The following is a 21,517-nucleotide window of genomic DNA, read 5'->3' on the forward strand; positions in this document are numbered from 1 at the left end:
GTTATTTATCACATGCTGTCACAAGAGAAGCTAGGGCAGGGAGGTTAGGGGGATGACGACAGGTCTCTTGTTAAGTGGCTACCTGACCTTGTCTCTTTGTTGTTTTTAAATTAGCACGCAAGTTTACCACCCTACTGTTCTTTAGTTGGCTGTCCTGCGGCTACTATCCTATTTGAATGACACTCAAGACCTACCAGGCAAGAGCTATTGTTGTGAAGCTGCCCTTATTCTACCGGCAGGTGCTGCTGCTGACATAACACCCTGGGTTATATATAGTGGACAGTACAGTGCGAAAATTTCCATGCCAGGCATGGAAAATAAAAAGACAACATATATTTAGGTTCTAGCACCTGCTGGATGTAATTTTCATTTGGAGGGTAGCAGTTGGCTCCTGTGTTTAGAAAATAATTCATTCGACGTTAACAAAACAAGCAGCTCTATCCATAAGCCACTTAAATCAGCATAATTGACTGAGAGCAGATTTATGCCTATCTCAGGACGAACTTAGTGAATAAGGGCTTAAAAGAGGGGGTTGTCAATCTGCCCTGATGATAGAACTAACTGGCTTTCATTCTGCTGATTACCAACAGAAGCAATCCAATGCAATTTCATTAACTGCTTTCTCTCTGCTTTTTCAGCATATTAAGGGCCAGTTCACACATACTTTCACATCTTATGTCTTCACTTTGCCAGGCTAAACATACCCAATTCCCTTAACTGTTGAGTTTCAGTATCCACTATACCTAATACTCTGTATTGAGAAGAAAACAGACCTTACCATATTTCTGTCCTGGCAGCCAACAGCAGAGGTGGAGGGAATTCAGGGCTAACTGAGACTATTGGTCTTGCAGGCTGATTGATCCCTGTGATTTCCAGGGCATTAGGATTCAATAAGCTATATGAGCAGAACAGGTAAGCTGGGCACAAATTCCAAGAGGTCTGCCAAAATACTGAAGCCCCCTGTTTGACTATTACTGAATGAATTGCATGGAAAAGTAGTATTAGACATACAAAGAGCAACACTAGTCTTGGAAACAATTTCTTTTGAACAGGAAAAAACCACATTGTACTTGGGTGGGTGGGGTTTATACCTCTAGAACCCAGCATGTAGTCTAAGGACACCATCATACAGCAACCTCACTGAAGCTAAGCAGCTCTGGATCTGGTCAGTGCCTAGATAGATGACTGCGTGAGAACTTTATTAGTCCAAAATGCTGCAGCTACATCATTTAGTGGAAAACTTGGGAGATGCAGATGTTACAGCTGTGCTGAGGGAACTGCACTGGCTACCAATCAGCTTCCAGGCCACGTTCCAGATGTTGTTGTTAACATATAATGTTCTGAATGACTTGGGGCCAGTTTACCAGAAAGGCCACCTGTCTCTACGTATACCTGTAAGATAACTTAGATCATCTGGGGAAATTATATTTGTGGCACCCCATCCCACAGTATATCATAGGGCAGCGACACAAAAAGTGGAATTTTCTGCTATTACCCCTGTACGGTGGAATGATCTTACCATTGCCTTGCATGAAGTAGCAACCACAAGTTTTTTCAGATGTCTTGTGAAGACCAATCTTTTTGCCCAGGCTTAACCTGACCTGTAAGATTGGACACTGATTTATGTGTATGAGTCCTTGGAAATCTGTTTTACTTGTTTTATGTGCTTTATATGGCTGATTTACTGGCTTTCAGCTCTATCTGTTTCAATGGATACTGTTTTTACATTGTACATAGGGATTTTTGAAATATTAAGTAGTTTAGAAATGCCAATATGGAAAAGTTAAAGGACCCCTGTATGGTTAAGTCCAGTCAAAGGTGACTATAGGGTTGCGCCGCTCATCTCGCTTTCAGGCCAAGGGAGCTGGTGTTTGTCCACAGACAGCTTTCCGGGTCATGTGTCCAGCATGACTTCTGGTACAACAGAACACTGACGGAAACCAGAGCACACAGAAACACGATTTACCTTCCCGCAGCAGCAGTACCTATTTCTCTACTTGCACTGGTGTGCTCTCGAACAGCTAGGTTAGCAGGAGCTGGGACAGAGCAACAGGAGCTCACCCCATCATGGGGATTCAAACTGCCGACCTTCTGATCAGCAAGCCCAAGAGACACAGTGGTTTAGACCACAGCACCACCCTTGTCCCCCCAAAATGCCAATACATACAGATACATACATACACTGTCTTGGGTTCCACAAAAGAAAGGAAAGGTATAAATATAACAAGTAAATACATTTCCAGCTAGTTACAAAGCAACTTCACAACTGCATTACAAAACATTGTTTATTATAAACAGATCAATTTAAAGGTTATAAAAAGCATTCACCAAGTAAGTCACCAAAAAAATCACAATTAGAACCTTGTTCTTTTTAGGCACAAAGTAAAGGAATCAGATCTACACCATATCATGCATTCTTCCTACAAAATAAAACACCATCACCAACATTCTCGTAAGTGCACTTATATGAAAAAAATGACTGAGATTGGTTCACATACTGGTCATGTCACCTTAAAATTACATACAAGATAGGCATACATAATATAGCTTACAGTTGGGTTTAAAAAAAAACCACAGGTGATTTAGAAAATCACATTTACAACCGGCAAATGCGTAACAGCGTGCAATACAAGATTACAGAGTGCTTCTGCTGAATTAATTCTTTGGTTTTGATCAAGTGCAAAAAGAGTGAAGGCTTCTATCATGGGACAGATTTGCAACCTAAAAAAACCACCCTGCCATTCATAAAGGATGGGCACAATCTACTGGAAACCACCTACCAAAGCTCTACTACAACAACATGATTTTTAGATTGTGCCCATAGTTACATCCAAAAGTTCATTAAAGACGGCATTCTGCATAGCAAACAATTAAAAAAGGGATTGCTACTCAAAAAGTGCAAATATGGGTTCTCCATGGTGGGCTATATTATTTGGAGTTCACATCAGCTTCTCAAACCAGTCAAAAAATAAGGTTGGATCCCCCAGCCCATTTGTGAAATCTTTGAGGGGCTAGAGGCTGGGATTATCTGACTAAAACAGAAAAGATAGCATTATGAAGGAAAAGAAAACCACTTCCTCTATCTTTATGGTTCCATAAATCAACATAATGCCAATGCAAAAGAAAGTGTGCCTAGTACAAGCTTACAAAGCCATCCTACAAACATTGAGAAGTTGGTAAAAGGAATACAAATCAAGGGAGGGAGGACAATGGTAGTGATGTGATTTAGGCTATTTCTAGGGACACTACCAAATTGCTCCAATTGAACACAATCAAGAAAAGCTAGCATGAACTGGGTTATATAGTGGGGAACTGCAACCATCTCTGTGATAATGATTGCAGAGAAGAAGTACAGCGATGAATGATCATGGAAATAGTTGCCACCTTCCTGGATGGCAGTAATCCATCTGACCTCTCTAGTCATGCAAAGTCGTAAAGGAATTGGTCCCTACTGACTCCTCCAATTGACCTTGGATTAGGTCCTTTGTATATGCACAGAGGATGGGTTGTTCAAGAGAAGCATTGCTTCCCACACCACATCTACCTCTTAGAACTGGTGTTGGAAGCTTCAAAGACCAAAAAAACAGATTATTCACTTTAGTGCAATTTTCCATGCTCAAGTTTTATAAACGAGAAAGAGAATAAGTAGACCTTGAAGAAGCAGATATGCTTCTATGACGGTGGGGAGCGTCTGCAATTGATGTGATTTTAATGACGTGTTCGACATGCAGAAGCAGCAACCATTAATTTCATGGATAACTGAAATATACTCTGAAACTGAGGATCCATTCAATAAGATGTTTGTGCTTTAAAAGATCTTGCAAGGAAGGCATGCAGGAAGAGTCTTCTCAGCAATCTGTTCTTGCATGCCTGGCCTGAATGATAAGCTCAGTGCTTGCCATGCATTTCCTTACAGTCGTTCTACTGATTTAAGCTGTGATCCTAAATACCGTTGCTTGATAGCAAGTCCTACCGAACTTAAGAATGACTTATTTCTAAGTAAATAGACTTAGGATTGCAAAGTTTGTAACTGGATGGCAAAGTCCTTTATTGCCATGGTGAACTGGTTTTTCTCAGCCAGTCTACTCAGTTATTTGATTTGGGTGCTGAGAAAAGACAGGGAATTTTCCATTATCAGTTGTCTCCACTATTGAAAAAAGGAGCAGTGTTCCATCAGGGAGGCCAGGTCTGACTTCCAGAAATACTAATGGAAAATTTGTGGTTGCTGTAAGACTGCACAAGTAATCCCACTCCTGCTTTTCTTTTGAATTGCGTTTTTCAGCCTTCACATAATCAGCCTGTGTTACCAGCAGGAAAACACTGCACTTTCTTACTAGTAATACCTGCATAGGGCCAAAGATTTAATGGTTGAAACATTCCAAGACAAGGAAGAGATAATGAAGAATCAGTTTAAAACATTAAAAAGAAAATCTGAAACTGCACACTGTTCTTAAAAGGTGATGTGGCTTTCCCTAAAGGCAAGTTTTTTGCAGCAATCAAACAAGGGCATCAAACAATGCTCTGGGCTTTTGGTACAAACATTTATTTACAAGTTACATGGACAGTAGCCCAGAGCACTCAAAATGCCATGAGACACTTAAAATTTGCATTCATTTCTAATTGAAGTATTTGACCAATGCATATGATCTGCTGAGAAATTCTCCTGCCAAAGTCAGTCACGACTAAGTTCCCACTGAAAGAAAAACGAGACTTTTCCTAGCCATGACTAATAGCTCCCAATGTTTTTAAAATGGGACTTAGTCAAGATTGTTCCTTAATAATTTAAGTTAACAAGAGAATCTAATGTATTCAGGAACAGTACCGTGGCATTCTGTTTGTCTCTGCATTTCTGCCTATGCCTTTCTAAAGTTTACAAAAAAAAAAAATTAACTATATTTTAATAACCCAATTTTCCTATTGCAGAATATAAACACAATGGAGAGTTAAATTTTTGGTACGTGCAAGATGGGACAATCCACTGACCAACTAAATACAAATCTTAATAATGCAGGATCAGCTGCATAAAAATACATATTTAGCTCAGTAAAATATATTTTAGAAAAATCAGAAAATTTCATTGACTAGAGATTCATTCTTTAAGATCTTCCATCACTCAGCTCGGCTAGCAATCAAATATTTCTTGATTGTTAAGATTTGGGAACCTGAGGTTATCGGATTTGGTGTTTTTTAAAAAAGATACCTGGCTTACAGCTGTTTCAGGAAAGTGGGTCTTCTTCTGCTTCCTTGAAGGGATCCCCACAAGAACGGTGCAGTGAAGACTTGAATCCAATTGTAAACATGAATAAATTTAGCATCCAATGTGTTTTCATCAGGTGTGCATATTCTGTAATAAACCTCTATTTTTCTTCCCTCCTTTCCTCTTATGCTATTCCCAAGTTCTCCTTCATCTTTTCATATACGACGTAACTGATGCTGACAGCAGGGAGCACTTTCATGAAGTTAGGGGCTATGCCTCTGTACAGTCCCAGGACTCCTTCCTTAGCAATAATCCTTTGGAAGAGACCGACCATGGATAATTGAGGGCCACTTTCTACCATGGCTATGGAAGAGGTTAAAAAAAGGGAGAAAGAAAGAGACACGTATTACTTAAAAGTATCATTTAAAAAGTATTTTGAAGTTAACAAAAAATAGAATGTGTTTTTCATGCAATCAATCCTTCGGAAGAATCAACATTCCAGAAAGAGGTTCACTGCCTCACATGCTTATTGTGTGAACCAGGCATCTTGAGCAGCTTTTGCCAACACAATGTCCTCCAGAAGTTTCAATTTACAGCTCCCATCAGCTGCAGCCATCACAGTCATGCTGATTGGCATTTATGAGAATTGTAGTCCAAAACTTACAGAGGGCACTATGTTGGCAAAAGCTGGTCTGCTGCATTTTAAAAGGGTGGCTTAATTCTCGGAAGTAAAGTAATTGCTGGTAGCAGGTAGACTAGAGAAGAACCTACCAAGAAAAAGAGGAAAATGTGGCCAAACTCTTAGAGGGCAATAGCACCTAAAGTATTAAAGCCTTGGTAGCTTGCTCAACAGGGAAGCAGGTGGCGCTGTGGGTTAAACCACAGAGCCTAGGACTTGCCAATCAGAAGGTCGGCGGTTCAAATCCCCGCGATGGGGTGAGCTCCCGTTGCTCGGTCCCTGCTCCTGCCAACCTAGCAGTTTGAAAGCACGTCAAAGTGCAAGTAGATAAATAGGTACCACTCCGGCAGGAAGGTAAACGGCATTTCCATGTGCTGCTCTGGTTCGCCAGAAGTGGCTTAGTCATGCTGGCCACATGACCCGGAAACTGTACGCTGGCTCCCTCGACCAATAAAGCGAGATGAGCGCCGCAACCCCAGAGTCGGGCACGACTGGACCTAATGGTCAGGGGTCCCTTTACCTTTACCTAGCTTGCTCAACACAGGTGAACAAGCTCCTATACCACAGGAACCAACACTCACCTTGAGCCTGCATTCGAGTGCGGATGAGGGCAAGAGGATAACTGGCTAACTGGCCACATGTACTGGACGCGGTACCACATGCCAGCAATACAAGTACACCAGGGTTGGCAGAGTCTGTTGCATATTTTTCTAGCCAGTTCTTCTTCAAAGCCTGCCAAGAGAACATTGATGCAGTTAATTGAACTTTACCTTAAAAAAACCATAATGGCCAAGTATTCACATGAGAAACATGTCAGGTCAATTCCTAAACTCACTATCTGCATATTTTACAAGTGCATATTGGTCCATGAGAGGTGGGACCGACTCTCATCTCTTTTCAACCTGACAGCACAATCTTAACCCTGTCCAGTCAGAGGTAAGTCCTACTGAATTCAGCGAGGCTTACTTCTGGGTAAGTGGCGTTAAGGATTGCAGCCTAAATTAGTTGTAAGATTTTAGAGTCATGCCTGCAGCGTAATGAATGAAGTAATAAGGGGTTTCATAAGCACTGGGAAGCTATGGAACATGTTAATTATCACCTGTAAAAAAAAAAATCAGTTATGTAGATAGGAGAGAAATTAGACTTAAGTACACTTGTTAGTGAAGCTGGTGCAGGTATTACAGAACAAGAAAGCACGACACCAGCTAATCAGAGTTGGCATAATAGATGGCTGACAGGTAGCAAACGCAGAAAACAGCAGTACAAAATTATTTCAGCATGAGGCATGCTTAAATGTGTTAAGATTAATGTATTGCAGTTATAATGAGAGGAGGCTGCTTTATAAATGACAGCAGCTGTGGGGCTAAGTAACGTAGCATGAACCTCAGAAAGGCAGCAGTGTTAAGAGAACTATTTCTAGTTAGTCTGTTTGCTAACTCCTAAAAAACCTACACATTTACTGTGGCATAAGCTTTTGTGGAGCAGACCTCACTTTGCAAAGTAGCTTTGTTAGGGTCTTGCTGTGCTAACAGCACTGTTCAAACCCTGTAAGTGTGGGTTTCACTGAGTTACCCAGGGCTAACAACAGCCAGCGTGTTTAATATTGGTTTGTTTTCATTGTTCCTTATATAAACTGACATCTGAGATTAATGGATTTGAACAAGCAGTCTCCTACACCCATTCTCACCCAGTTAATCCCTCTCTACACTCTCCCAGCTGTTAAAACTTCCCAAACACCACCCCACTATTCCACACATCCTTCAACTTCCCCCACTTACCTTAATATCCCATGCACCAAATAGTTTCTTCCTCAGACCCCACTAAACGCAAACCCCAACCCTACATTGGCAGATACCGTGCCTGTGTGCGTACACGTGCACATGTTAGAAGGGTTTGTAAAAAGTCTAAGGACTGAAATACAGAACCCAAATATATACAAGATATACTACCCTTGTTTGGAAGCCACTGACCATCGTTTACCAGGATTGCATGTAAGCAGGAAACGATGGCTAGCAATGGCAGATCTGATTTGTTTTGCCACTCAAGAAGAAGGAACGAATGAATTGGCAGTAAAGGAGATGCATGCACACAATTCATGTATAGTTTGGCTCATTAACCCAGAATGTGATCCTGGCTATAGTATTGACACCAAAAGGAGGAGAAATTACTTTTTGCAGTTAGACTCGCTAAATAATTCTGGTTCAGTGACTTTACTCTTTCATTACAAAATTAAAAATACATGATTTTGCCGTGTTGAGATCTCTGCTTACTGAAAAGTGGAAACAGCAAACGTTTAGACAGCTACTCAGCAGTCAATCTACATTACACCCTACAGGCTCACTTGTATCACTGTGCAGGGCAATTATTATCTCAGCAAATAATACTTGTTTGTCTGGTTTCCAGGCATATTAATCTGAGTTTAAATAGCTAGAAATAGCACCTGTTGCAATCCTTCCTGGATTGTACTTCAAACTATAGGTGGGAAAGTGCATATTTGAATGCTACCACACGTTTTTAAAACTTCCTGAATATAGAAAATTAGCATGCCCGGGTGACCAGGGGAATAAGCTAAAAAATTTCTTCCAGTTTGCCAAATGCAAGGGGTCTTTAGATGAGGATTCCAGTCAGACATACAGTCCCTCTGTTAAGAGTTCAGAAAGGACTATATCACATATTGTTTTGCACATCTGAATCAGTTCTTAGAAGGTCGTGGCAGAGAATGGTCACACACCAATAGACCTATGTCACTGCAGGAACAGTCATTCAGAAAAAGATTTAATGCATATAATGAAGGTAACATCAGATTCAGGTGTAAAGATGTTTTTAAAATGGCTAATAGCCTGACTCCAGGATTCACTAGGAAGCAGTACTGAAACAACAACTACACCAATGCAACACTGCAAATACACAAAATTATGCTGAAGGTTCAGTTGTTATTGAGGTTATGTAACACACAAATATCTGGTTATGCTTGGCATCAACTGGCAAAGAATTCACTTGGGAGTCATCCTTCTAGGAATGTGTTGAGGTACTCCAGAGTAAATAGCTTGGAGAATGGAATCTAAGAAGAGTGTTTTATTAATCACAATTTAATTCCATTTATATCCTGCCTTTTGTCCAATGAGCTCAGGGTAGTACACACAGGGATAAGTCCACTTCATCTACACAACAACCAGATCAGTGAGGCAATACCTGGAACAAGGTAGCCAAATGAGCTTTGGCAGACATTGAGTTAAGCAGACATGCGAGCTCGGGTCTCTTTCCCCAATCTAGGTCTAACATAACCATCTATTATACAATGCTCCTTTAGTTATATTGTCATGGGATATGCCAGTGAACTCCACTCACCTCATAAACAGCCAGATCTATGCCAGCATAAGGAATGATGCCCAAAATATTGGGAATATAACCTTTGTAAAAAGCCTTCACGCCTTCTCCTTTTAAGATCTTCTTAGCACAATCAAACATTCCAGAGTATTGCCCTGTTTTACCCACAGCCAGTCTGGTCTTTAATACCTAAGGTGGAGAAAAACTGTTGAAGTTAATCAAAATACTGCATTACTAAAATCTGCTATTCACTCTCTTGTATGTATGCATGCATGCATGCACGAACGAATGAGTGCAGAGTGCGCGTGCCTGCGCGCGCGCACGCACACACACACACAGCTGTATCACCAGTCAAAGTTGGTAGAAGGCACTCCTAGCAGGGGTAGATTTAGGGCTGTGGAAGTGGTGTGCACACAATGGGCACTAAACTCAAAGCTTGGTAAACGAGGCACTGGGCTTTGGGAAGGAGGCATGAGGCTCAGACAGGGTCCTAGAGTCCTAGTTTGTGCTTTTCCAGCTTGGGAAGGAGGTGGGAGGGCCCTGGGACCATGCCTGAGCCCTTGTCTCTCCTTCCCAAACCAAGGTGCCTACTTACCCACCTTTGGGAAGGGAGCGCGAGAACTGGGATGAGGGGAGTGCCAAATTTTGGGCTCACACAGGGTGCCATAGTACCCAAGTCTGCCACTGCTCCTAGCCGCTAAGGTTGCCTGGGGCCTCTGATAACAGAGATCCATTGCATACCAACTTGGACTAATGCTTCATCTTCCTGGATCCTTCTTAATCTTGCTAGGAAAACCTCCATGGTCTCAAGCAGGTGCCATTCCCAGTTCTGATACCCAAGATGAGCCTTCATGCATGTGAAGTGTGCATTCTGCCAATGATCTAGGATCGCTCTGCAGCACTCACCTCAGTTCAAAGATTTGGAAATAATTTTTAAAGAAGTTTGCAGAATGCTGACCAAAGTGCTGACCACACTATCTACAAAAAAGCTGCTTCTCAGAAAAAGGATAGATGGTGCATGTTCACAAACAGAGCAGTCAATCCAAAACTGACCTCCATGGGATAAATAGAAGTCTGTGCAGTCGCTCCAGCCAGGGAACCAGACATAAACCTTTCGGCAGTGCCGATCTTTCCCCCTTCATCAACGAACATCTTCTTATACTGAATATTAAAACACACAGTGATAGAAAAGGTCACATCCTTCCCCATATAGTCACAAGCAGCTAACAGAACCACTTAGCAGGATCCAGAACACAGGCCATGTTAGTTTGTGGGAGGAGTTGCTGGTCTACATGGCAAAGTCCTGCACATAGGCAGCTCACTGTTGCCACAATAATGTCTCCATCCCTTTTGTAAATCTCTATGATGGGCTGCTGTTGAGTTTTTTTGACAATGCCAACCATCACCCAACTGAGGATGTGAAGAGAGGCACTCGCAAGGGTCTCCTCCACAGTTACAGAGCATCCTATCCTGGAGATTTTTAATCTCTGTCTCTTAATGAGTGAAGACGGTTGTAATGTTTTTATAGCAGCACAACAAACCTCATGTTCTTCCAACTGAGCTATACCAGCTCCAATTCCAGAAGTGTGGATGAAAAACACTTTCCCTTTCCAGGACCAGGCTCTGAAGATGCCTGCTCTGTATGTTATAGTAGCAACTCCTGCGAGGAGTGAGATTGACTTGCTGGCACCTGTGATATCACTAAGCCACCTCCTTCACCACTCCAGAGCAGTTTTGCAACTATTTTTAATCTGTGTATATGTGTGTGTGTGTGTGTGTGTGTGTGTGTGTGTAGTGTGTACGTACACACACACACACACACACCCAAACCACAAATAAATAAGATTGCAAATGCTTAAATGAAAAATGCACATACCACTCTTTTTTATTATTATTTAAAATCCCATAAAAAAGAGTCAACCGCCTGAAGCAAAGCTGATGGCTGAATCAGCACCTGATTCACTGGTCTGTCATTTCAACTGAGAAACTGGGCTTACATCCTGATTGAGGCCTGACAAGATTCATTATTTCCATATTTCTTTCCCTCCAAACCTCAGCATTTTTCTAATTAATTTCTAGTGCCCCGCCCCAGCCCCGCCCCAATATCGCAGGCAGAATCAGAATCAACTGATTACGGTCAAGCGATATGGACATATACAGCAATAGAGAACATGTAAATAAAAGGTTAAAATTAAACTCTATAAGATAGAAAACAGTAAATAATACAGATGTAAAGCCTTTGAAATATGTAGATTAAATCCTTAACCACTAATTTAAAATGTTTGTGTTAAGACATTGGTCATTAGATTCATTCAGAGCTTGTAGCAGACAGCGCCGCACAGAGCAAGGAACTTTGTCATCAACAGGCATTGGTTTTTTATCTGACCCAGAATAACAAAGCTCAAGACTTCAGCCATTTTCTCCCTCTTTTCAACATGTGTCAGAAAATATATTTTCAGTTTGTTTGTTTTTAAGATACCATTGGGAAACACAGCATTTCTAGTTCAATTTTCAAGCCAGTGTAGTGAGTTGTACCCTAGGTTTACTGCGCAAAGTTGAAATCCCCATTCAGGCAAGAAACATGCAGGACAAGCCCCCAAGCAAGTCACTCTCAACTGAACTGACTTTGTAATATTGTCACGCAGATAAAATGGGTCTATTCTGTGTGTGTGTGTGTCATCCTGTGTGACTTGGAGGAACGGCAGGATATCTATGTGACTTTTTAAAGCACGTTTTTATGATTTAGCTTTCAGAAGTTTGCGATTCAAGGGGAACACTGGTAAAAGGAGGAGGAGGAGGAGGAGGAGGAGGAGGAGGAGGAAAGCTAAAGTTCCATCTCAGGAGGCACTTTCTCCTGCAGGAGGATTAGGATGTTATATAACCTACTAAAGCTGATTCAGAGGTAAATATAACACTGAAATCCATGGTGAGGCCCATCTTACTACAGCTCAGTTAATGCTGACCTTAGAAGAATCCTGGCTGTAAAGTGCAGGATGGGTTAATCAACATTTTGCCATACAAATGCTGACGTAGAGCTGAGGTGACAAGGCTGAAACCCAGCATGTGGTGGTGAACATTTTAAAGCGCCTTTGAAATCAAATTTAAATCACCCAAGATTTTTTCTTTCTCAAAGGTAAGAAAGAAAGAAAAATAAAACTTCATACATTGCACAAACGGAACTTCTTGTGTGCTCAGCCGGCTTTCCTTCATTTCATGCCGATCACTGTCATTTAACATCTTACCCGTTCATACGCCCAGAACTTAATAGCTGTTTCAGGTGCAATTTTAACAACATTGACACCATTTCCTCTCCAAAGTGAACGGACGCCTCCTTCTTTAACCATCTGCTGCAAGCCACCTTTTATGTTCATTTTCCCCTTGGAGCCGTGGACCTTTAGCAAAGAAAGAGAAAACATAATTGTTTGATACACATAGAAAGCTGAATTGACAGTATAACACTTCTTTTCTGTCTAAACAGCAATAAAGTGTGCAAACCCTTTAAGGAGGGAGCCATTCCCGATTCTATGCTAGCTGTTACTTTTCCTGGCTTACACCTGAAACACAGATTAAGGCCTAAACAACATGTTAAGCAAAGTTAAATTCCTCTGCATTTAAAAAATCCCGAATCAGCCTGGGGGAAGCTGTATCTTAAATAGTGAAGGAAAAGAAGGAAAAACTGTCTATCCCTTTCCCTTCCTGTACTTTTTCAGTTCAAAGCTGTCCTCTTTAAAACAGTTTCTTAGTTGGAAGGTAGAACTTTCACCCTACAAATCAAAACGTAGCTGGTGAGGAGGAAATAGCTGGCAGGGAAAGGGTTAACCAGCCTCTCCTAGCCCTGCCCTCACTCCACTAATATACAGCCTGAGCTGCTTTCAGTTAAAAACCAAGAACAAAACGCTACTATAATATATGGTCTGAGGCTAAGGAAGTTCAAAAATAAATACAACTGCATGCCCATAAAAATACACTGCAGATATTACATTGCCTCCAAATGTGATTTTTTTTTGGGGGGGGGAACAGATTGCATTCCACAATGCCAAGTCTTCTTGGCATTACATGTGATGAGGACATGCACTGCTTACATGATTTTTACTCAACAGATCTAGCAGTCAAGTAATGGGACTGCATTTACGGCCGGATCCAATGTTGCAGTTCTGGGGGATTCTCCAGAACACATTTAGGGGGTATGGGGGGGAGGGAGGAAACATAAGTTCTGTTTTGCTAGCAGAACAGAAACAACCCGTAGAGAATCAGCAGCAAGATGCGTCCAACATCCTAATGCTGAACTGAGAAGAAAAGATTCCGGACACAGACCTAAAGCTGCAACCCTATCACACTTACCTACTCTAGTCAACAGAGCAGACACATACAGGCTTAAGCCCAGTCAATTATTAAGTCCTTCCTGCATATATTCATGTTATATTTGAGTTAACAACCCATTGCAACAAATGCATTTCCCATTTACATAATGACTAGCACTCGTGGGCTCTCTAAAAATAGGTTCCTATAAATAACCTCTTTATGCATGGAGCTTCTCTCAAAAACAGCTGGTATCTCGTGATTCAATTTTATTTCTTAGGAAGGGCAAGAGAAGATACCCAATAGGCCAAAGAGGCACAAAACTTGTCAGCCCTGTCCCAGAAGGCCTTGCGTTTATAGGACTCAAACAGCAGCACATGGGGCAAATTACTATGGAAAGAGCAGACACTTCCCCAAATCTTTTTTGATTCAACATGGCGGCCTGCTCTTCAAAATTAAAAATCGCACCAGGTGTGTCTGGATATGGATCCTGGGGACTAAGCTTTAAAGGAACCCACCTGCATCATGACTTTAAGGCGGTCCAGTGGCGCTGTTCCCGTTCGAGATACTGCACCAGCAACCCCTCCTGACAAAAGCTGTCTCCACCACTGCCCAGTCTTTTTCTCCTCTTCTGTGAATTCGTCTGGGATAGTCAAGCTGTCTCCAATGTCCAATACCTGTTAAGATGCAAAGCAAAAGAGTTAGATCAACATCCAACAGCCTTGCCTTTCAACAAAGAGCCCTCATTGTTACAGAATTCCCACAGGGGCAATTCCAAGCAGAAGAGAAAGGAAGCATATGTATTTTTCCCTGACTACATCTGAAACCGTGCAGTCTAAAAACCTACCATTTCAAAAACCGTGCCATCATCGTTAAAAATGATAGTAAATTTCTGCCTCGTATACTTCTGTAAAAGAGACATGGCATGGGGGCGAGCGACGCTTTCCAGACACAGTGCTGAAATCCTAATGGCTACAAAGCACAGTTCGACTTTCTTCCCGGCAGCTTTTAAGGATTACCAAGATTAACCTTTTGACAACTTCCTAAAAAGATTATCAGCCCAGTTACTTGTAATTCATCCAAGTATTTTTATCTCCATTGAATTATTATGTTATTTTAAAAAAATAAAAAATAAAAGACACCCATCTTGCTTTGCAAGATAATCAGTTTGGCAAATCTATGATTAGTTCGCCCCCCTTCTACCAGATTGCATGATTCAAATATAGTTTATTGGTATTTTTACATGTATAAAACACAATCCTTTCTATTTCAGCAGACAGGTTAAGCAAGTTGTCCTATGCCTATTTACAGAACTTGATTACCAGTACTTTTTCTTTGTTTGAAACACGACATTGTTGTCTTTCTTATTGTGGTGCAAACTGCTTTTTGACCATCTGTGGTATAAAGTAGTCTATATTCAAAATAAACCTTAGCCTGGAGGGCCTCCTGATTTTCTTCACTCCCTGCTTTAAACAATGCAGTAGCACTGGTTTTTTTTCCATAGCATGCTGCTACAACATTAAAAGTTATGCAACCACATGAACACAGCCAGTTTGCACATGTTCATATTGTGGAATTGTTACTGCTATGAAACAGTTGTGTTGTGAAGACCAGGGCAATGGTTGTGGGCTTTGAAATGCTGCAGCAGTTCTATGGGATGAACCAACAGGAAATTTGCTACTATGGTGGCCATTCTCATGGTTAAAAGGAATGAATCTTTGATAAAATTACTGAAGAAAAAAAGACAACAATTTTCTATATAAGTAGTTTAAATATAGACTTTTCCTCTTCATAATTCACTAACTAGCTTACATTTTGGCACCATGATCTATATAAAAATCTATTTTATGATATAATTCATCAGGCCTCAAAAGACATCTCCAATAAACTGAAGTAGTAATGGGCTTATAATGTACGTATGCTTTTAAGACGTATTTAAGCTACAGTCATAGTCTATCAATAATACTGGTATTTTAATTTTAAATATCAATATTCTCTCAGATTTTACTCATCTTTTAGACACCCTGTCAATTCAAAATGCAGCTGCTCTTAAACTCTGATTCTAACTCTATCAGAAATGGGATGAAATCAAACAGAATTCAGCTTGACAGCCACGCTTTTTAACAGTGAATTACAAACTGAGAGAATTCAGAATGGAAATGCGCATTTACATTTGCAAGAGTTTATTATAAACAAACCTATTTTCAAGACACCTTGGATTACTAGCTAAACCTTTTCTCCTCAGTATTCCAAACCCAAGCAACCGCTTCTATACAAGGTTTGACATGTTCTAAGAATAATTCTATCTATGCTCTTCAAAAAGAGGGTTGCTGCCACCAGCCCCAAACTCTCTATATTTTGATCCTCCTCCAAAATAGGAGACCTCTTTAGAAGGATGTTCTAAAATAAACATATTTACCAGGTAACCATTTTCACTGACTTCAATGGGACCCCACCCCCCCTACCTACAATAAGCATACATAGAGCCATAATCTTAACGGTAGCAGAGCCACTGCAGCTTGAGGGTTACAGTAGCAGCCTAAGACTGGTGGGACCAAAGCATGCCCCCAACATGCACTTCTGCAAACGCAACTCATCAGTAAATCCTGCTCAAATTTGTCTGCACTATGACTACCATAAGAAATGTAATGCATACTCACTGTAGAATGTTTCCAGTATCGAATGATTCCTTGAATGTCTGTAGCGGGATTAAATAGGAAATGGTCCCGCCATTCATTCCAGTCCACTGACATTGTACCGTCAGCATCTATGCTAAAAATTCAAAGTGATATGATTAGAATTCTATGCAATATTAAAAACAAACCAACTTCTAGCCATGCATAGTGAAGCTTTGGTTTGTTAAATCAACTGGAGTTTGTTATGAACCAGAGCTCCTGGGTTCACATACGACGACAACTTAAGCTTCTAGTGGTATTCAATGAGTTTACAGTTTGTATATTTGTGTACAAAAAGATGAGGCTTACTCGGGCTTCTTCCAGCTTGAGCATGTCAGGATAAACCATAGTATAGTGTGCAAAGATGGCCACAGAGAAGCCATGGTTTAGCTTGTCAACCTAAGTTATGCTTCTAGAAAATAGTGTAAAAGATTATATCAGCAAGACTCACTTGTCACCAAGCAAAGAGAGAGGCTGGGAAATAGTTACATATCCCAGTGGGATGAGACTTCAGCAGGGGGGAAGTGGCCTCAGTGATACTCAATTTAAAATAATAGCAGGTGCTGACCTTTGTAGAATCTTCGTTGCTTGCTTTTCTGAAATATCTATACCCAAGATCTTGAGGGACTGAACAATTTCTGAGGCATCAATTACTCCTTTATAAGAGGGAGGGAGAAAAAAGACAAATGAGCTGAAGGGCTCTGCAGACTTTTAAATATTTGAATGTTATTACAGATAGTCAAGAGAAGAGCACCAGGGATTTGGAAATGGAGAATTGGTCAGTATACAAACAAACAATATAAAGATGTACGCCAGAAAAAGAGCATAAAAATACTAGGAACAAGGTCCAGGTAGATGGACCAATGTCTGACTCTGTATAAAGCAGTTTCCTATGTTCCTATGTGGAGACGTTGGTTCAGAGCAGACAGCAAACTGCAGTTACTTGGAAAAAGCTGATTCATATATTGGTTTATTACATATGACTTTCCAAACCAGCTCATTGACAGTTTTCATTCTTTAATATAAATCTATTGAAAATGTTAATTATATATTGTATTATGATACTTTCTTGTTTATGTCATGTTTACATTTTTAGTGCTGATCTCTTAACATAATTACATAATTAATGCTTACATTTTATTTCTGTGTTGCACTGAGAATTTTAGATTGACTTGAAAGAAATAGACTCCTTTGTGTATCTTAACACAACAGATATGGTGGAAAATTGGATCCTACCATCGTTGTTTTTGTCCAGACTTTTAAAGGCTAATTTCATTTTCTTCTCATGGTCTTTAAGATAGTGTGTAAACTCTTTAAAGTCCAGCCGGCCATCTTGGTTAGTATCTCCAGCTCTGAAAATTTTCTGTTAAAAAAAAAAAATGCATATTGAAGAAAAATTAGTAATGGTGCTTATAGTATTTCAAAAACGCATTCCAAAAGAGAGGTTTCTCCTTTTCTGCACAAATCATTTCTGCACTTTTAGTTAATAGAATTGCATACATTTCCTGGAAATGTGGACAATTAAGTGCAATACGGTAATTAATTTAGCTAAACAGTGTTCTCTTCTTGGATGTGATGTATGGAATCTTATCACTGAAGCATTACAAAGGTAGCATTCCAGCCCGCAGTGATGCATCCTCACATCCTATTTAACCAGAATAACACTTTCTGCCTGTATCTTTTCATAGGAACTGCTCCAAATGTATTCTGATGTGTTTTACCATGGAGGAAGACCCAATACCTTGCCTGCATTCTGCATCTGTTTGTCCCTGCCCAATTCCCTGATAGCTTTCTATCTACTGGGCTACGGAACGTCATTAGAGCGTTATGAGAAACATGAGACTGTGGTTTTTAATGTCTGACATTTTATTTTACTTTTTATTTTTCTGGAAGCAAATGGGAAGGGTATAAACAATAAAATTATTGTTGTTGTTATTATCTTGTACGCAAGAGGAAAAAGCAGCCAAAAGGCAATGCAAAGCTGAGCTGTTCTGTCTTGATAGCTGATAATAACGTTCTCCGCCTCTGGCTACTCTGGTGGGATGCTTGTGCTAAAGAATAAATGTGCAGAAATCTAACATGAAAAAAAACCACCATTTCAGCCTCCTAGCATACTCTGCTGCCTACCTCTAAATAGAATCGGACTGCGAGAAAATTTCTAAGTGATTCAAAACATAAGCAGGCCTAGATATGGTCTCTACTTAAATGTAGCAGTGCCTGGAAAGGAGCTCGGGCAACGCTCTGACTTTCTTTCTTGGAAAAGTACTTATTTAGCAAAATTTAACCTTAAATATTATACCATGTAAACAAAACAACAAAATGTATTAAATATGAAGAAGTAGGTCGTGTTCAGAAGTTAATTGGCAGCAGGCTGCAGATATCCATAAGAGAATACCTCTTCACACAACTATGTCTTATGGAATGCACTTTAAGTGCCAATTGCCACTAGCTTAAATGGCTAACCCCGTACACCAGGCTTCCTCAAACTCGGCCCTCCAGACGTTTTTGAGACTACAATTCCCATCATCCCTGACCACTGGTCCTGCTAGCTAGGGATCATAGGAGTTGTAGGCCAAAAACATCTGGAGGGCCAAGTATGAGGAAGCCTGCTGTACACAGATAGCTTTAATACAGTCATTACTACCTATGCAGCTAGCTGTAATACATGAATTGCTCAAAATAATATGCAGAGAATGTTATTGTTTCCATAAATATGAGCTGCTGCTTCATGTTAATAAGCCACAAAAGCAAACCCTAAAACAGGTTCAAATGCCAGTATTAATTAGCCTAATGAGATATTTAGGCTACCTTAGCAACATACAAATGATGTGCAACTAATCACAGTGGCATCATGAAATCTATTTTATGAAGAACATCACTGAACAATGACTTAGAGGTACATAACAGAGATTAACCCCCTGCCCCCAAAAAAGTATTGATCATTTTAAGGTTTATTGGTTCGGGTCTCATTCCAGTTGGTTGTGAGCATCTATGTGTAATGTATTTATGTGCTTTAAAACAGAAATATCTTCTACATGGGCATAAATATCTAGATTCAACCTTCCTTCCCAGACATACATACATACATGTATACTCAAGTAGCTTGCGCACTTGTTGCTATTATACTAACCATGCGTATACTGCAGATACATTTTTGTCAAGGCCAGTACAACAGTTTTGCTAACACAAGTTCTAGGAATGCAAGATTCATAGCGATTATGAAGTTCAAAGTAACTGTCTTCCCTAAAGAAACAGGTCCATCTCACCGTAAGGCAGGAGGCCAGGGCATTGAAGGGCAGCAAATTGTTATTTACTTCATTCTTTATTATTATAGTCTCACCACTATGTGGGAACAACATTTGGCTTTTCTGCCTCAAGCAGAACGCATTGGACCTTCATTAGTGCTGTCACCCCTGTACGTGGCTCCTGAAACATGAGAACATAAATGCTCTCCCACAGATGATTCTGGCAGGCACGTTCCTTTTATTCTTAGATCAGTAGCCTGTCACATAGAGTACCTGAATATGTATTGTGTAAAATTGCCACAACACAAGTGTCCAAAGTAGCTTACAGGAATGATTGAAAAATAAATAAAAATGAAAGCAAAAAATAGAGTAATGGGAACAAATTAAAACAAGTCAACAAGAACATCAACTTCATAGAATTTGCTGGAGGCGGGGGATAAATCTTCACAGCATTGCAAAAGGCCTGGAGGAAGGAGGGCAGGTGGACATTCCAGGGGAAAGTTCCTGGCCCCAAATGTAAAAATGGCAAAAACCACACTCATCAGCCACCACCAAAGAGATACTTTTAGGAATATGGGAGGAGGTAGTACCAGTCTATTAAGGGCTTTTAATGTCCTTCCTAAATATCCTGAGGAGCATGAGACAACAGCACCGGCTTTAAGGCAGTGTGGGTGGTTCCCCTGCAAGCTGGCGGAGTGTAAAATAATAATCATCATCCTCATCATCACCATCCCTATATTTACACAGGTACCTACTCAAAGTTAGGCCCTGGTCAGACAGGTGTTTGAGTTGCCACAACTGTGATGTAGTGCACTTGACAGCATGCACAGAATGGAAGGTGAGAGGGAGAAGAGCACAAAAATAAGAAATATTGGGCAAGGGGCAAATTATGTCCTTGCTCAGGGCGCTATATTAGCAAAGTCCGCCCCTGGAGTGTAACCTAAGCCGTTACCCTTAGGTGTGTTGCCCCATCACCAGTGTTGAAAACAACTCTTGGTCCAGTTGACTCCCACATGTGTACAACAGAAGGCAGGGCATCACCTTAGACAGTAAATTACCTTAGGCAGTGCAGATGCTCAGAACTGTAACTTTCTTACCACAGCATAACCTCAATGTAGTAATTTTGTGGCACTGCAGTCAATTTAGTTCGTGTTGTAACTTCTGCTCCAATGGGCATCAAGCCACACAGGCCTATTCAGATACAGACCAGATAGGCCTTAGTCATGAATGGCAAACGGATATAGTATTTTAGGTCAATAGTCCATGCTGCACTGACTCAGGCAGGCTGGAATGTAGAAAAGGAAGTTCCTTCTTTCAGAAAAGAGGTGGTTTTAAAATCGAATAAATAATAATAAAAAACAGTAATTTACTATTTGCACTATTTTGCCTCATCAAACCACTCGGTTAAACCCTTTAAGATATCCCAGGGCTTGCAAGGCTGAAACTGGCTTCGGCCCGCCTCCCCTCGCGCCCAGGTTCCAGCCGTCGCCAAGCCTCGCACCCACCTTCTCGGCGTCATCTCCCAGGGGGATGCCCAGAGCCTTGAGTCCGGATTGCAGCTCGGCGATGTCCACGCGGCCGTCCCCATCGCGGTCCAGCTTCTGGAAGAGGTTTTCGTACCGCGGGTTCCTGTCGGGCGCTTCGCAGGCAGCCTCCGGGAGCGCAAAGGCGCTTCTCCAGAAGCGAAACATGATGCAGGGGAGAGGAAATATGTCGGGGTGGGGGGAGGCAGGGGGCAGAGGAAAGAAGTAGAAGCCCCGGCAGTTTGGTGAGCGTTACTAGAAGAAAACGGAGGAGGAGGGAAAAAACACAGCTGCAACCTTCCCACTTTGGGGAGGAGCGAAAAAAACGTTAAGAGACGATGGCACGCAAGAGCCAACGCCCTGGGAGGGAGCAGAGAGGCGAAGCGCGGGTTTCTCCTTCTCATTGGGCGTCCTGGCCTTGCATGGTCACGGCCTGGGTGGGACTTGGGTCTTCTTTTCCTTCCCACTGCAGAAAGGAAGGAGCTGGGTTTGGATGGCGGAGATCTGCGCCCAGGCAGGCGATCTGGAAGTTAGTTACTAAGTTCCTTGATCGGCTTGGAAGGGGGGAAAGG

General features: G+C 41.2%; 1 protein-coding gene and 1 long non-coding RNA gene across 3 annotated transcripts; one reads left to right on the forward strand and one right to left on the reverse strand.

Moving 5' to 3' along the window:
• Positions 1 to 2,267: 2,267 nt before the first annotated feature.
• SLC25A24 (solute carrier family 25 member 24) lies at positions 2,268 to 21,248 on the reverse strand. 2 transcript variants are annotated; one of them, XM_081195042.1, is made up of 10 exons: positions 20,928 to 21,248; positions 17,414 to 17,540; positions 16,746 to 16,833; positions 16,163 to 16,274; positions 14,021 to 14,179; positions 12,446 to 12,595; positions 10,257 to 10,364; positions 9,225 to 9,392; positions 6,458 to 6,608; positions 2,268 to 5,560 (listed from the first exon to the last, which is right to left on the reverse strand). In XM_081195042.1, exons 1-10 carry the CDS (start codon positions 21,111 to 21,113, stop codon positions 5,382 to 5,384), a joined length of 1,428 nt encoding a protein of 475 aa, XP_081051168.1. In that variant the 5' UTR covers positions 21,114 to 21,248; the 3' UTR covers positions 2,268 to 5,381. The 2 variants fall into 2 exon arrangements, with proteins under 2 accessions (XP_081051168.1, XP_081051169.1); XM_081195043.1 differs by lacking the exon at positions 20,928 to 21,248 and adding an exon at positions 20,481 to 20,502.
• On the forward strand, positions 11,294 to 18,112 carry LOC308587448. Its single transcript, XR_014008393.1, has 2 exons — positions 11,294 to 12,105; positions 17,866 to 18,112. It is a non-coding gene; the product is annotated as an uncharacterized lncRNA (long non-coding RNA).
• Positions 21,249 to 21,517: the final 269 nt, after the last annotated feature.

Source organism: Podarcis bocagei, assembly GCF_964188305.1.
Source record: "Podarcis bocagei genome assembly, chromosome: 5".
Classification (NCBI taxonomy): domain Eukaryota; kingdom Metazoa; phylum Chordata; class Lepidosauria; order Squamata; family Lacertidae; genus Podarcis; species Podarcis bocagei.